Source organism: Asterias amurensis, chromosome 14, assembly GCF_032118995.1.
Source record: "Asterias amurensis chromosome 14, ASM3211899v1".
Taxonomy (NCBI): Eukaryota; Metazoa; Echinodermata; class Asteroidea; order Forcipulatida; family Asteriidae; genus Asterias; species Asterias amurensis.
The window spans coordinates 12,158,709-12,173,543 of NC_092661.1; the positions used below are offsets into that span (position 1 = coordinate 12,158,709).

Below are 14,835 nucleotides of genomic sequence, written 5' to 3' on the forward strand. Positions count from 1 at the left end.
CATTTGTTGTTTATGGGTCAATGCCTTTATATTATCTTACAGGCAATAACCTTGGTTGATTGTATACAGATTTTACTTTTTAACGAGAAATGGATACGGCCTTTCATGAAAGTTAGACATGCGTGACGCATGTTTTTTTGTTGCTACAGTTCAATCCACTGTACAGTCGGTAGTTTTCTTTTGATATGTGTCCCTGTCGCGACCCTTACAAATAATATATAGCAGTGGTAATTTTAAGTGGACTGCCGTAAAATCTTGCGATGAGTAATTTTTAACCTGTCCACATTAAGGATAAACCCTTCAACTCCACGGTCGACAATCTATGTTTTCGTGTTATAACCCGATTCGGTCTAACTTTTGATTCGTTTCAAACCGAGAGTTTGAACTCGATCGGTTTGAAGACTGTGCCTAAACGATAACACTTTAAGTAAGTAAGGTTTGCGGTGGCAACATGTAATTTTTGTTTTTAGTAGTATTGGCTCTGAAGAGAGCCAGTTTGGACATTTGGACTTATCGATCAGAGTGCTCGGATCGTCTTCTGGAGAAAAACAAAAATGAGTACGCGACTGTTGCTCATTTTGGGCCACGCTTTGACATGTGTAGTGTGTCTGACATCAGCCTACGATCTGACCATTCTACACACTAACGATGTCCACGCTCACTTCGACCAGTTCGATAGGTACGGCACTCGGTGCGACGATGACGAGTCAGCGAACGGGCAGTGCTTCGGCGGGGTGGCCAGGACGGTCACCAAGGTCCGGCAAATACGCTCCGAGGTGGACAACGTGGTGCTGCTGGATGCCGGTGATCAGTTCCAGGGGACACCGTGGTTCAGCTTCTACAAGGGGCAGGCGACCTCACATTTCATGAATATAATCGGATACGACGCCATGGTATGTATACACCTTTAAGGAAATTGTGCCATCCGAGGTTGCGATCCTGACATAGTTTACTGCAGGATGATGACATCATGAATATTAAAGATGACAAAACCATGTGAGATGATTTAACGCGGGATGACGAAATCCAATTAAAGGAAGATGTCGTCTTCCTTATTTTATCTTGGGATGTAGCAATGATTATGTCGATTTCCTGGGATAAGTTATCTCTGGAGTAAAACATCCTGAAAATGTCGATAACACAATATAAAGTTATCTTGCGAAGACAACACCCCACTTGAAAGATGTCGTCATCTCGAGACAAATCATCTCATGATGTCGTCATCTTACGTTTATGATGTCATCATCTTGCAGTAAATAAACCAATGACCACTGAGATTACAGGATCACTGAGATCCCAGAGATTAGAACATGTAAACAAAATGAAGTGGTTTTTGTTCACAAGAGAGGCACTCAAGACATTGATTTTTTGGTTTAAATACAACTTATTATAACCAATTAAAGCTGTTTCAGATTTAGTGCGTATTTGGCTATTATTCTCATTGGTTGCTGTTCTAACCAGACACTGGGAAACCACGAGTTCGACAACGGACCCGAGGGGCTGACACAGTTTCTGAAAGACCTAGACGCCCAGGTGGTTTGCGCCAACCTGGACACCAGCAACGAGCCGGCAATAGACGGACTGTTCACCAGGAGCACGGTGCTGGTGGTCGGCGGGGAAAAGATTGGAATCGTCGGGTACACGGCTTCAAATATGCCAGAGATTTCTAATACCGGTAACGTCACTTGACAAGCAAATGTGGTAGTTAATAGAAGTATTATGGTATGTTATTCCTAAATATATAAATTTGTCCTCTTTGCTTATGAGGTACACCAAAGTTTTACAAGAAGAGTGCTTTGGTTCACATTCTCTTATTTTCATCAGACCGAAGCACATTATAAAGACCCGGTCCCACTGCAGCGATAACGAGAACGATAACTATAACGACGCAAAGAGAACACATTCTATTGGTCGGATAAGCGTGTGCGTATTCTGCGTGGAGCAATTCCACCAATACAATGCGTCCTCTGTGCGTCATGATCGTTATCGTTCACGATATCGCTGCAGTGTGACTCGGTAAAGTTGCGACACATTTTATGCATTATTTTTTTATCATGTTCATTCATTTTACCTATGATTACAATTTACCCTACCCCCCCCCCCCCCTAAAAAGAAAAAAAAAAGGAAAAAAAAAAAAAAAAAATAGCTTGTTAAAAAAAGTTTGTTTAACATCTGGGTGCATAACGATGGAGTATTTTCACAGAAGAACGCGTTCCTAAGAAATAAAAAACCAATGTTCAACTCACGTTCGCCCCTTCAACCTGTATGATATAGTTGGAAACCTGGTGTTCATGGATGAGGTACCATCCGTCCAAGCAGAGGTTGACCGACTCATAGCGGTAGAGGGCGTCAACAAGATAATCGCTTTGGGACACTCTGGCTACGATGCGGACCAGAAGATCGCCCGGGAAGTTCGTGGCCTGGATGTCGTGGTCGGAGGTCATTCAAACACATTCCTGTACACCGGTGAGAAAAAAGGGACAAGAAACAATTTTAAACTGCAATAAAAATTGAAGCAATCTCCTCTTTGAAACAGACCGTGAAGCTTTTGAAGCCGTTGGGTATCACCGACTAGAATCCACTGTTCTAGAAAGAATGAATGAATAAAAAAGAAAAGAAAAAAAAAGAGTAGGCCAATATTGGTAGTTCAGAAAGAGAGTAACTTATTGAAGTTTACCTAACACCCAACTTTTCGCTTAAATACAGTGTGTGGCCATCTTATTTCTCCCCTGAAATAACTAGAACCAAACCAAAGCTTCATATGAGATCAGTCTGTTCCTTCTTTGCAGCATTAAAATCGTGGTCCCCACAAACCTAGATGAGTGCTATCGGCCAGGTTCCCATATAGTCCGCGGGAATTCCACCGCAACTTTGGGGGGGGGGGGGGGGGGGGGTAGACCTCTCCATCCGGTGTTGACTGACCACCTTCTCGCCCCTTTCCTGCTTATTTGTACGTCTGTCTTTAACGTCTGCATTTCTCATAATCCAAAAGAGACGATATTCGCATCATAGACTGTACACTGTAAACAATATTCGTAAAATTTACGGCACTTTATCTGGTATAGCTAGGGTGCAAGGTAAAGTGCCGTAAATTTCACGGTGGAAGTTTTGTAAACTACCCCTTCATCAAGGCACAATTTACGAAACTGCCACCGTGAAATTTACGACACTTTACCTGGTACCCTAGCTGCCAGGTAAAGTACCGTAAGTTGCACGGATATTTTTTACAGTGATAGTTTTTCCATAACGTTTGTGTTCGATTTCTGATTATAGGTGAACCACCTGAGACCACAAGCCCGATAAAGGGACCCTACCCGACCGTCGTGCACCCAGACGCCGATCCAACCGCCAGTGTACTTGTTGTGCAGGATTACAAGTTTGGGATGTATCTCGGGCGCCTGGACGTGACGTTTGATGATGACGGCAAGGTCACCGGCTGGGGAGGCAATCCGTTACTTATGGACAAAGACGTCGCAGAAGGTAAACATGTTCTCGAAGTTACCGCTCGAGTCACGAGCACTATTCTGTGTGGAGTGGCCCATATTATGACGTCACATACATTGGCGGCTGTGCATGCAACCTTCATAACGTTGGTTGTGCGAGGGGTCTTATCCACGGGGTAGTTTAAGTTTAAACCGATGAACATCTTTAAAGAAAATCTTGAAAAAAGTCTCTTTCGCAAGCATATCTCAATTTCAATTTAATTAAATTAAATTCATGTCAAGATTTCATACTTCTTTTCTCAAGAAATAAGGTGTACAAAATATTGCCCAGATAGGCAAAAAAATAAGCACATAGAATGGTGAAAATAGTATAATAAAGTTCTTTGGGATATGCCCCCTTAAAGTAAATATGTTTTGATCTCATTAGATGCTGCTGTTTTGGAGGATAGGAATGTCTTGTCTGAAGCTTTCCGAGACCAATCTCGTCGTCACATAGCGACCACCAATGTCCTCCTGGAAGTAGAGTCTTGCCGACGGGAGGAGTGCAGTATGGGCAACCTCGTAGCCGATGCTTACCTCAGACAGGGTGTCCGGTCAACGGTGAATGGAGTTCGGGTACACGACGCCCACCTAGCAATGGTTAATGCTGGGGAAATTAGGGGCACACTCAATGTAGGTAGGTGTGATTGAAAACGACAATGACAACAACAACAACAATGACAACGACAATGTCAACGGTCAATGACAACGACAACGTGAGCGTATCAGCATCAGCGGCAGCGGCATCAATAGCAGCATCACGTCAAAAGCAACAACAACAACAACAACGACGAACGAACAACTGCAACAACACAAGCAGCAATAAACAACAACAGTGTCCAGATCACAGAGTGAAACCCATCATATTTTCCATTAATTGACCTTTCACTGCTTCCATAAAAATAAGAAAACCAAACAATACTTGCATGGTGAAGAGTCGCGTCGTGTGTTCAAATACTCAACGCCAACGACGACGACAACGACAACGACAACAACAAACAGCGGACTTTACAGCTTTAAATACAAAATCAATAAACACTACTACAAAAACTTTCCAATAGCATCATCATAACAATATTAAGGTCATTTTAATGTTGTCACGTATGTGTTATCTATACAGGTAATATAACTGCTGGTGATATAGAGAGAGTACTATCCCTGCCTGGAACTGTTGATCAGGTCACTTTGAAAGGTGTACACATTCTAGACGCTTTGGAGCATCCAACCGAATTGTACAGAGACGGACACGGGACGGGAGCCTTGTTGCAAGTTGCAGGTATATATAACCGAGAATTCTTTTCTTTCTTTTTTCTTGGAGGGGGAAATTTATTCAAGTTTCTTCAATGAAACCGAGAAATAACAATAACAAGCAAATTTATGTGACCAGTCAATTTAACATAATACAACCACTTTTTGTTGTTCAAAAGATAACAAAGGTGTGAAGAAAATAAGATTCCGCTAAGCACAAATTGCGTAGGGCATCAGACGCAACTGGTAATTTTTGTTCTGTTAAGCAATACTCTTATATATTTAGCAAGTTATAGTGCTTACAGGCTATAATAAAAATGCAATTTGGCCAATGTGACCTCTTTTTGTTCGTTATTCATTACAGGCATGTTGGTGACCTACGACCTATCAAGGAGACGCGGTAACCGAGTGGTCTCAGCTGAGGTGCGGTGTACGGAGTGCAAAGTACCCGAGTTCAAACCCTTGGACATCGACAAAGAGTACAGAATCATACTGAACTCGTTCTTGGCCAGCGGTGGGAATGGTTACACTATGATTAGGGATAACATCATCACGCATGAAGTTGGTAAGTCCGGAGAGTATAGTAAAACCAACGACGATTAGAGCCCATCATGCGTTGTCGAAACCAAGATTTCTACCGGCTGAGGCTCTGTTTCCCAGTTTGAAACCCCGCATTATCAGGGCACGTTATTAAAAATGGTTGAATTGACAGAGCTTATAAAGCCCGAGACAAGGCTTAAAGGATTTGGGTACTTTTTTCAAAATGTCCACATATTTACATTAAACTTACAGGGTTTGAAGATAATGATAGTGGAAAGCTTCCCTTCAAATATTACTAACTAAGGTTGTGTAGTGTCATGAGACCAAAATGATTTTAGGATGTAAAATCCCCTTAACCAGTTATGATACTATACCGAAACCATATCATAACTGGTTAATATGTTTTTACATGCTAAAACTGAGACGAAAATTATTACTTTTAATCATTTCTCAAAAAATACAGCACCTCAGTAAGTAAAATTTCAAGGGAAGCTTTCTGCTATCATTATCTTCAAACTGTGTAAGTTTAATGTAAATCTGTGGACATTGTGTTTTTTGTTAGGAAAAAGTACATTATACCCTTTAACACGTGGTGTCGAAGATACCCATAGACTACACAAGCAGTCTTGAAATCTTAAAAATGGATGCAACTTTAAAAAGGACCACCAGCGCTTTATTTGCATTCAACACTTTATTTTCTTATTGACTATTGTTATTTTACTCAAAACTAAAATCCCCTACCCCTCTTCTTCAATTTGGATTTTGATTGGTTCTTTACACTTTAAGAAAGTACTGAAGAAAATATTTACAGGTTTAAGAAAATACTTACTTACTGTTCTCATTTACTTTGTTTAGGTAAGCCTAAGATTGAGGTTGTGACTGATTACGTGCAAAGGATGTCACCGCTGACTAATGGTCCGGAGAGACGAATCACCTTCATCGAGCCTCTTGACGTGGTAGATTTGACAATCCAGTGTTTTAAATTAATGAAGGATGTTTTAATAAGTTAATAAAAGAGTGGCGATGATGTCTTCACCGTCTATATTTTAAATAAGTGAATGTTGTGTTTTGTTTTGTTTTTGGGTGGGTGTGGGCTTACGAGGAGTGGCCTTGCGGGGTCCATTGAACATTCGACGTCTTTGTTTAATATGGACCCCACAATGGAATTCTTTGGAAAAGGGGGAATACTAGAACACCACCACAATACCATTACCCCATAACCGGTACTGGCTGGGTGTGTGGGGTTGTTTCGTGGTGCAGGGATTGATTTATTTGTAAATTGAAACCTTCAACTTCAATTTTCAAGCCGTGGTTTTGAAAAGGACCTATGTAAAAAAAAGAAAAATAAGGGTAGCGCCCTCTTTCGATTCAACTTCCATCAGCCTATTGTGAATTTCCCATAATGGATGACTGAATCTCTGGGGGAGAGATGACACCGGTGCTCCACCAACTTAGTAGCATAGCCCTATGCTGGAAGTCTCCCTACTTTGAAAATAGTTCAATCAGAAGCATGAACTGTGCGCCTGTCGTATATAGCCATCACACTCAAGTTTACTATAGACATGTGTACACACCCATAGGTATGTACCAACATGTCTATAATAAGCGCTAACCGTTGAATGAGGTGCATGCTGGTCAAGCTATCAAACTTGATCGCTAGCTCAACCAGCATGCACCTCACTCCATGCCAAACGCGCACGTACCGAGTATTTCCGATAAAAGGTCTATGAAACGTGGAAAGGCGCCCTCTGTTAGAACACAATGCATCATACGAAACAAAACCCATATATCCTTGCATACATGCAGGATTTAAAACATTGTTTACGTGGAAACGACTTTTAACATTATCACTTTCACTGGGAACTCCATCTGGGCGAGTTCATATTATAGGCACAGTCTCTGTCCATACTCTATGATATAGCTTACCGCCCAGCGCGCCAAGCTCCACAATCATCTGTTCAAGTTGCATCGTTTTAGTATACAACACAACACAAAATGGGGCAAAGAATTCGACTTTCAGTGCTGAGTTTGATCTTGTCTCTGGCATCAATCGTGGGTCTGACATCAGCCTATGACCTGACCATTCTACACACCAACGATGTCCACAATCACTTCGAACAGTTCGATAAATACAGCACTCGGTGTGACGATGACGAGTCAGCGAACGGGCAGTGCTTCGGCGGGGTGGCCAGGAGGGTCACCAAGGTCCGGCAAATACGCTCCGAGGTGGACAACGTGGTGCTGCTGGATGCCGGTGATCAGTTCCAGGGGACACCGTGGTTCAGCTTTTACAAGGGGCAGGAGACCTCACATTTCATGAATGTCATCGGTTATGATGTCATGGTTTGTAAATACTTTACGTTATTTTTTACGAATTTTTTACAACTGAGCGTAGTAAACTTTCCAATATCGAGCACTTACGTCTTTTTAGGTTCGCATTGTCCTAATGATGACGACATCCACACTTATGGTGAGTTCAAACTTCTAATTTAATACTCAATCCTCACAGGCCTTCGGGAACCATGAGTTCGACAACGGACCCGAATGGGCTGACAACGTTTCTGAACGACCTAGACGCCCAGGTGGTTTGTGCCAACATGGACGCCAGCACCGAACCGGCTATAGACGGACTGTTCTACAGGAGTACGGTGCTGGCGGTCGGCGGGGAAAAGATTGGAATCGTCGGGTACATATACTCTAGAACACCCGAACTGTCTACTACTGGTGAGATGGGCATTATAACATTCGCACGAATGGACCACTTCAAAGTCCACTTTATATTCATGCATTTTAACTTTTAACTGAAAAAACCTTTAAAAACCACACGCACGCTATACCACCAGCACAGAGAAGTCAATTTCTGTTTGATGTCACGATCAACCCTTTTTTTTATCAAAAATGACCATGTGCAAAATATGTAAGTGTTTTAATGGGCAGTGAAAACACAAACAAAATAGTAGGTTTATTGAAACCAAGCCATGGACAACTGTATTTGAGTATCTCGTTTGTTTTATGCAATGGTCGGTCTCCAGTCAGTCTATTTTATCAATTATCATTCCAACTACAAAGCAGATGATAACTCTATGTATTTACCGAAAACAGATGTAGGTTAGACTCTCGCAGAACGGCATTTATACACCTAGGCGTAGAGAAGCAAATTGTTCCTACCGGTCTGCCTGCAGCCAGTAAACACATTGAAGTTTATTACTCGTTAAATTTGTAGCACAGATGTAATCCCTTAAGTTCTACCATCGGCAGACAGGCCTGATTGACAGAACCTTTATCTAAGAACTTTTTTAGAGTATGACTCACGGACTTGGAATCTCCAGTTAGAAAACACTTTCAGAGTGAACAGTCTCTTCAGCATCTTGAAAGGTTAATTAATAGCTTTGCAAAAAAAACTATTGAAATCACAATACAATTAAACGGGTTATTAAATGTTTCCAAACGGTCTAGTGGCTGCAGCCGCACATCATAGCATTCCTGTAAATCTAACACAGGGTTAAGCACAAAATTGAGTGTTATTCTTACCGATACTTTCAAACAGTTGAGTCTTTGGTGTTCATTGATGAGGTATCCTCCATCCAAGCAGAGGTTGGCCGACTCATAGCGGTAGAGGGCGTCAATAAGATAATCGCTTTGGGTCACTCTGGCTTTGAGGTAGATCTGAAGATCGCCCGGGAAGTTCGTGGTCTTGATGTCGTGGTCGGGGGCCATACCAACACATTCCTGTACACTGGTAAGAAAATAGATACTTCACTTAAATAAGCCAGTTTTTCTTACACTCTTCAGTCTCCTGACGATGACTAGAGCAAGCTAGTCGAAACATTGAGACCAACATTCAATTTAGTTCAATTCATTTTAATTCAATTCAATAAAACATTTCTTTCGGTATTGCCCTCACATTATAAAATACATAACTGGTGTTTCATAATATTAACAGTGAAACTTATAAAGAGTAGCGAACCTTATTAACACTTCAAAAACATAGGATTTGGTGAAGCCTTGGCTTTTCTACACTAACTAACCTATTGACAGACTGACACTGCATATAAGACTCACAGACAAAGACAATGGACAGATGAACACATGTGCGTGTACCAACAATAATACCACAAAGCGAACCATCATTTAATTAACTCATAATATCAAAGTAATGGAACTATTGAACTATAAAGTTATATTGATTATGCATTAAGTAGTAATTTCATTATTAAAAAAAAAGAGGAGTAAAACATAAACTCACCCCGTGGTATAGTGAGGTTAGAGAAGTCTCCCTTCTATCCACGAAAGCGCTAGTTCTAACAGTTATAACAACCCGAGAACTAGTATGATAATGAGAAATATCGAAGGTTTCTGCCAGCAAGTTCACTCACTTAGTAAAGTGAAATCGGACACAGCGATGCTCGAATCAATTATATGGAATTGTCAGTATTTTTCAAAAACTGCTTCGAAACGAGAGGGAAAGGAATTTTCACACATTATTCACCAGCCGGGAGTTAATAACTCTTGGTGAATATCGACTTTATATTATTAATACACCATGCATGCAAAACGTCAAAACTTTAATGATTTTTATCTGACAACAGGGGACCCACCAGGGGCCGAGATACCAAGTGGTGTCTATCCAACAGTCGTGCATCCTGACGCCGATCAAACCGCCAATGTACTTGTAGTGCAAGATTACACACTGGAAAAGTATCTCGGGCGCCTGGACGTGACGTTTGACGATGAAGGCAATGTCATTGGCTGGGGAGGAAACCCAATTCTCATGGACAAAGACATAGAAGAAGGTAAAAGTCTAAGGTTGGTGTTCCCAGATTGGGTGCCCATCTTTAATGGAACCACAGGTATCATATTCGCGCGTATTGCCACCATTTTTACTATTCTACATAATTGAAATAGGCCAAAACATAATGACGGCCGTTTTACCATTCAAAAGGGCGGCTGAAGATGCCATTACAAAGATGTTTCCTAACTTTTTTGAAATCAGCACCCCAAATTATTAAAGTCAGCCAATAAAATCCTATCATCATTATGCAACCCTGTACCGCCGTAACTTAAAAAGTGACTACAGATGATTTCCGGGTTTCCAATGTTCACTATAGATGCGGCCGTTCTGGAGGAAATCGAGGTCTGGGGAGGGCCTCTTCGTAACTATTCCAACGTGCGCATCGCATCAACACATGTCTTCTTGGACGGCACGAGCTGTAGGCTGAAGGAGTGCAACCTGGGCAACCTCTTATCAGACGCTTACCTCAGACAGGGCATCCGGGACCTGGTGGATGGAGTCCGGCTGAACGATGCCCACATCGCTCTGTTCAATGCCGGAGGTATCAGGAGTCAGCAGCCTGTTGGTAAGTTGCGAGATAACAATGAACGAAAAAATACCCTTGTCACACGAAGTTGTGTGCTTTTGCTTGATTTCGGGACATCCAAATCTAGTGATCTGAGGTATCGAAATCAAATTCGCGGGAAATTACCTTTATCTCGAAAACTACGATATACTTCAGAGCGAGCCGTTTCTCCCTATCAACCTCTCCCCATTACTCGTTACCAAGTAAGGTTTTATGCTTATAATCGTTAAGTAATAACCAGTAGTATCCACTGCCTTTAAAAAAAATATAAATGATCATAGTTATTGAAAGATGTTGAAATGGTATATTGATGCACGAATTTATTATTCAGGTGATATAACAGTCAGTGATATCACGAGTATTCTGCCGTTTGGTAACACAGCCGACCAGATCACACTTATAGGGAAGCACATACTTGAAGCCTTGGAGCATTCTGTTTCTAAGTACACTAACGCGGGTCAACAGGGAAAATTCTTACAACTCTCAGGTAAGCTGAACTAAAGGGCGTTTTATGCCAATGCAGTTACGTTGGGTCCCCTCTTTGGATTGATCGCATTCGGGTCCAGGTTTCGTGGACTTTAAACCACGATCATGATCCCGATCTCCTAAAAATTCCAGTCCCAGGAATCCAGATGCTGAATCAATGCATTTAGAATCAGATGATAAAATACTAGACCGACCCATAAGCGAATCGTCTCAGACAACAAGGGCAAACATGCAGCAAAAAAGGCAAAATGTGCAATCCTTGACTGTATTCTACCTCCATGGTATAACATGCAGATGGGGGCAACAGGTGCGACCCTTGAGGAAAACAAACTATGTGGTGGTCTTTGTTTGGCACCAACATTGGGTGCGTTCGTTTAGCTTTCCTGGGTCGACCCCGGACTTCCCCCGTTGCGTTCGAATAGCTTTGACGTCATTCAATGGGATCACCTGGGTCAGCCCCCAGTGCCCTGCTTGTGGAGTGGGTCACTTGGGGGCTGGCCACAGGTGCATGACGTCACTACGAGAGCGGTGACCGATCGTTCGTTTAGCTCTTGTCAGGGGCTCACCCGAGTGAGCACCGCGGGGTAGACCCTGGGAAGCTAAACGAACGCACCCATAATCACACAGTTGGTTCGCTCAAATGAAAAGTCTATATGGGCCTATGGGGGCCAAAAGGACATCTCAAGACGATTAAAAGTTAACCTGCGTTTAGGAGAAGGATCGGTTAGGAGAAGTGAAATACCGTACGGGCTTGTAGTTTAAGACATTTCTGACATAACTTTGATTAACAAACTTATGCTAACTTAGTGATCAACAATTTTCAGTTAAATTCCTGTTTATAATGATATTGAAAGAAGTATCTTTGCAAACTTAATTTTGTGGGGCGTTTATACTCACTTAATACCATGTGTATGATAAATGAAGCATTTTGAATTAATTTTAACCAGTACTAACTGGTTAGAACGAATATGATTTATCTGACTTTAAGACCTGCTTAAATGACTGCTGTAGTTAACTAAACAAATAAACATCTTAACTAAATTATAATTTAATATTGTAGCTGTTCACTTGGTAAGTCTTTACGATCATTCTGTAATACATGCTTAGCTCTAAACCTGTGTTCAAAACAAAATGTGGTATATGGCGTCATTGACGTCTTTTACTTTATTCCTTAACTCTTTTTGTACCCATCGCGCCATGCGTGCAAAATAATGGAGCGATTTAACAATAGCATGACGTCACGGGTGTGGGTAAACCTACGCAAACCAAGATCCCTCGATGTTTGATCAAAATAAGGACAATATTATTGATGTGGGTGTGTAACGAATTGTACAATAATGCGACACACAAACATACTGCATTTTATATTAAAAAGCCAGTCTGGGTCCTATTAACAAAATTCGTTCTTGCCTTTCCATTATGCATATTGACCCCTGGCGCTGACGATACGTGCAAATTGTTTGCACATAATACTATGCCACGATGGCGAGTCAGAATACATGTAACTATCGCATACAAGTTTTGCGTCGCCTGAAATACATAGGCTACCACGTGTGTTATTCAGGATAGGACACCAACAATGGCGCAAGAATTAATAAGTACATTGTGGTGACGTCCGGGGAATTTGATATCGATTTTAATTAAGTAAACTGTGTAATGGCCTGAACATCTGACATCATACCCTAAGGCTCATGAATTACGCCAGAGACTGCTGTTGAGTCCATATGCATAATCATCTTTGACTTTGCATAGTTTATCATGAATTTCATGGTTCTGGAGCAATTAAAGTCACCTGGAAATAAATTTTTTTTCTTCAAACATATAATATGAGCGTATCTTTATGAACAACAAAACCGTTTTGTTTTAGTAATTTATTTGTCACGATTTATATAATTAAAACAAAATAGATAAAGTTTATCGTAGTTGTCTACCCATTTTGTGACGTCAATCGAGGCAGACTTTGCCTCGATCGGACGACCCCTAGGATCGGGGTTTACTCTTAAATTGTTAAAAATAATATATATATATATAATGAATAGGGTAGATGGCCTTAGCTTTCGATCCAATCCGGACCTTCTTCAGAGGCATATACATATGTATATCTTTTTTTTTCTCGAACCTTAGTGTTGTTTTGATGAGTGGAATGTAAATAAACATAGCTGTTGTGAATAAACATAACTGTTTATTCACATTCCACTCATCAAAATACATATCTAAGTGACAAAATACCCACTTCCCCTGTCCGTATCTGCGGAATACACGAACATGGGACCAGTCTAAACTGTGTATTTCATTTCAATGCATGTGTAATAGGCATGTTGGTGACCTTTGACCTGTCAAGGAGACGTGGTAACCGAGTGGTCTCAGCTGAAGTGCGGTGTACGGAGTGCGAAGTACCAGAGTTCCAACCCTTGGACCCCGAAGCGGAATACAAAGTCATCCTCAGCACATTCCTTGTCGACGGTGGCAATGGCTACACGATGATAAAGAATAACATCATTACGCATGATTTGGGTAGGAGCAAGTTAATAATACCCCCCCCCAGAAAAAAGGAGTTCAGATCCAATCATAAGGAAACAACTCTCCATATACTCTTCACATTTAATAGTATAATGGTTTCCCGAAGAACTTCAAAAACTCAACAACAAAAATCCATTTATTCTACTACGCCCAGCTCTTTCGATTTTGTTTGAAAGTGAATGCTCCAAAACAACAATATACAGGAGTCCAGAGTTCAAATACGATTCAACTTCAATTTATGCATGCAGTACTTGTCAGCCATTCAAGGTCATCAAATGCAAAGTAAATAGTAGAAATTCATATTTTAAAGTTATAAGTGCCTAAAAAATGAGATTATAATGTTTGATGCATTATAATGGCATTACTAAATTTTTGCCCTGGATGGAGGATTTTCACTTTGGTACACACAAAGCACACAGGTCGAGACCTACAACAGAGGTTATTGTGAGGGCAATTTCACCCACCAACGAAACATGACGGTCATATAATATTCTCTTATCTGACCAAAGTGAGCTCCAAATTTACCCCCTTCAACGGGGTCATTTGAACACGCACCCTTTTACACCAAAATGCACTTGGTCTGAAAACAGGCCGGGACTGTGTTGAACCGGCACGTTTCAATGCTATGTTTGCCAATCAAGGCCTGTGCAGAACTTATCAAGCCTAATGTCTTGGTAGACTTGATTCATGTCCCGTTCCATCGTGCGATCGAGAGGTCCCTATTGCGGTGCGGCACATGCGTTTTCTGATGTAGGCGATGGGACTGAAAAACAAAAACAAATTCAGACTTGAGTCAAGTCTAAGGTTTTGGATGAGCGATTTGATTAGTCTAGATAAACACAACAGTAGATTAGTGGATGCTTCAGACACAGCCGTATTTTTTGTTTCATGATCACATACCCATTTGTTATATTAGTGTTCTGTTTTTCTTTATTTATTCTTTATTTTAGGTACCCTTGACATTGATGTGGTAACCGAATATCTGCAGCTCTTCACACCAATGACGGTTGGTCTCGATCGACGAATTACATTCCTTGAACCAAAAGATGACCTAAATTAATGCAATGCGGGATCAACCAATAAAAGCCATCGGGTCTGCTCTCTCTTCTACTTTCTCGCTCGATAAATTTAGACTCTCATGTTCGTCTGCAGTAAAGTACATGTACATGGAAATTATAAAGGCCAAATTTCTTAATTCTTAT

General features: G+C 41.2%; 2 protein-coding genes across 2 annotated transcripts; both read left to right on the forward strand.

Annotated features, from left to right (window-relative positions):
* The first annotated feature begins 385 nt into the window (after window positions 1–385).
* Window positions 386–6,280, forward strand: LOC139946701 (snake venom 5'-nucleotidase-like). Its single transcript, XM_071944350.1, has 8 exons — window positions 386–893; window positions 1,462–1,675; window positions 2,275–2,466; window positions 3,274–3,480; window positions 3,871–4,119; window positions 4,603–4,758; window positions 5,095–5,295; window positions 6,126–6,280. The coding sequence occupies exons 1-8, from the start codon at window positions 555–557 to the stop codon at window positions 6,278–6,280; spliced, it is 1,713 nt and encodes a 570-aa protein (XP_071800451.1). The 5' UTR covers window positions 386–554.
* A 985-nt stretch (window positions 6,281–7,265) lies between these two features.
* LOC139947399 (5'-nucleotidase-like) lies at window positions 7,266–14,709 on the forward strand. Its single transcript, XM_071945302.1, is given in 9 exon segments — window positions 7,266–7,613; window positions 7,780–7,815; window positions 7,817–7,994; window positions 8,818–9,009; window positions 9,860–10,063; window positions 10,379–10,627; window positions 10,959–11,114; window positions 13,427–13,627; window positions 14,584–14,709. Coding segments are annotated over 9 exon segments (1,674 nt in total). The 3' UTR covers window positions 14,694–14,709.
* The last annotated feature ends 126 nt before the right edge of the window (window positions 14,710–14,835 follow it).

Coding starts and splice junctions, on each gene's coding strand:
- LOC139946701 (XM_071944350.1), top strand. CDS start 555: ATGAGTACGCGACTGTTGCTCATTTTGGGCCACGCTTTGACATGTGTA. Junction 2,467..3,273: donor AAACACATTCCTGTACACCG/GTGAGAAAAAAG, acceptor TTCTGATTATAG/GTGAACCACCTGAGACCACA. Junction 4,120..4,602: donor TAGGGGCACACTCAATGTAG/GTAGGTGTGATT, acceptor TTATCTATACAG/GTAATATAACTGCTGGTGAT.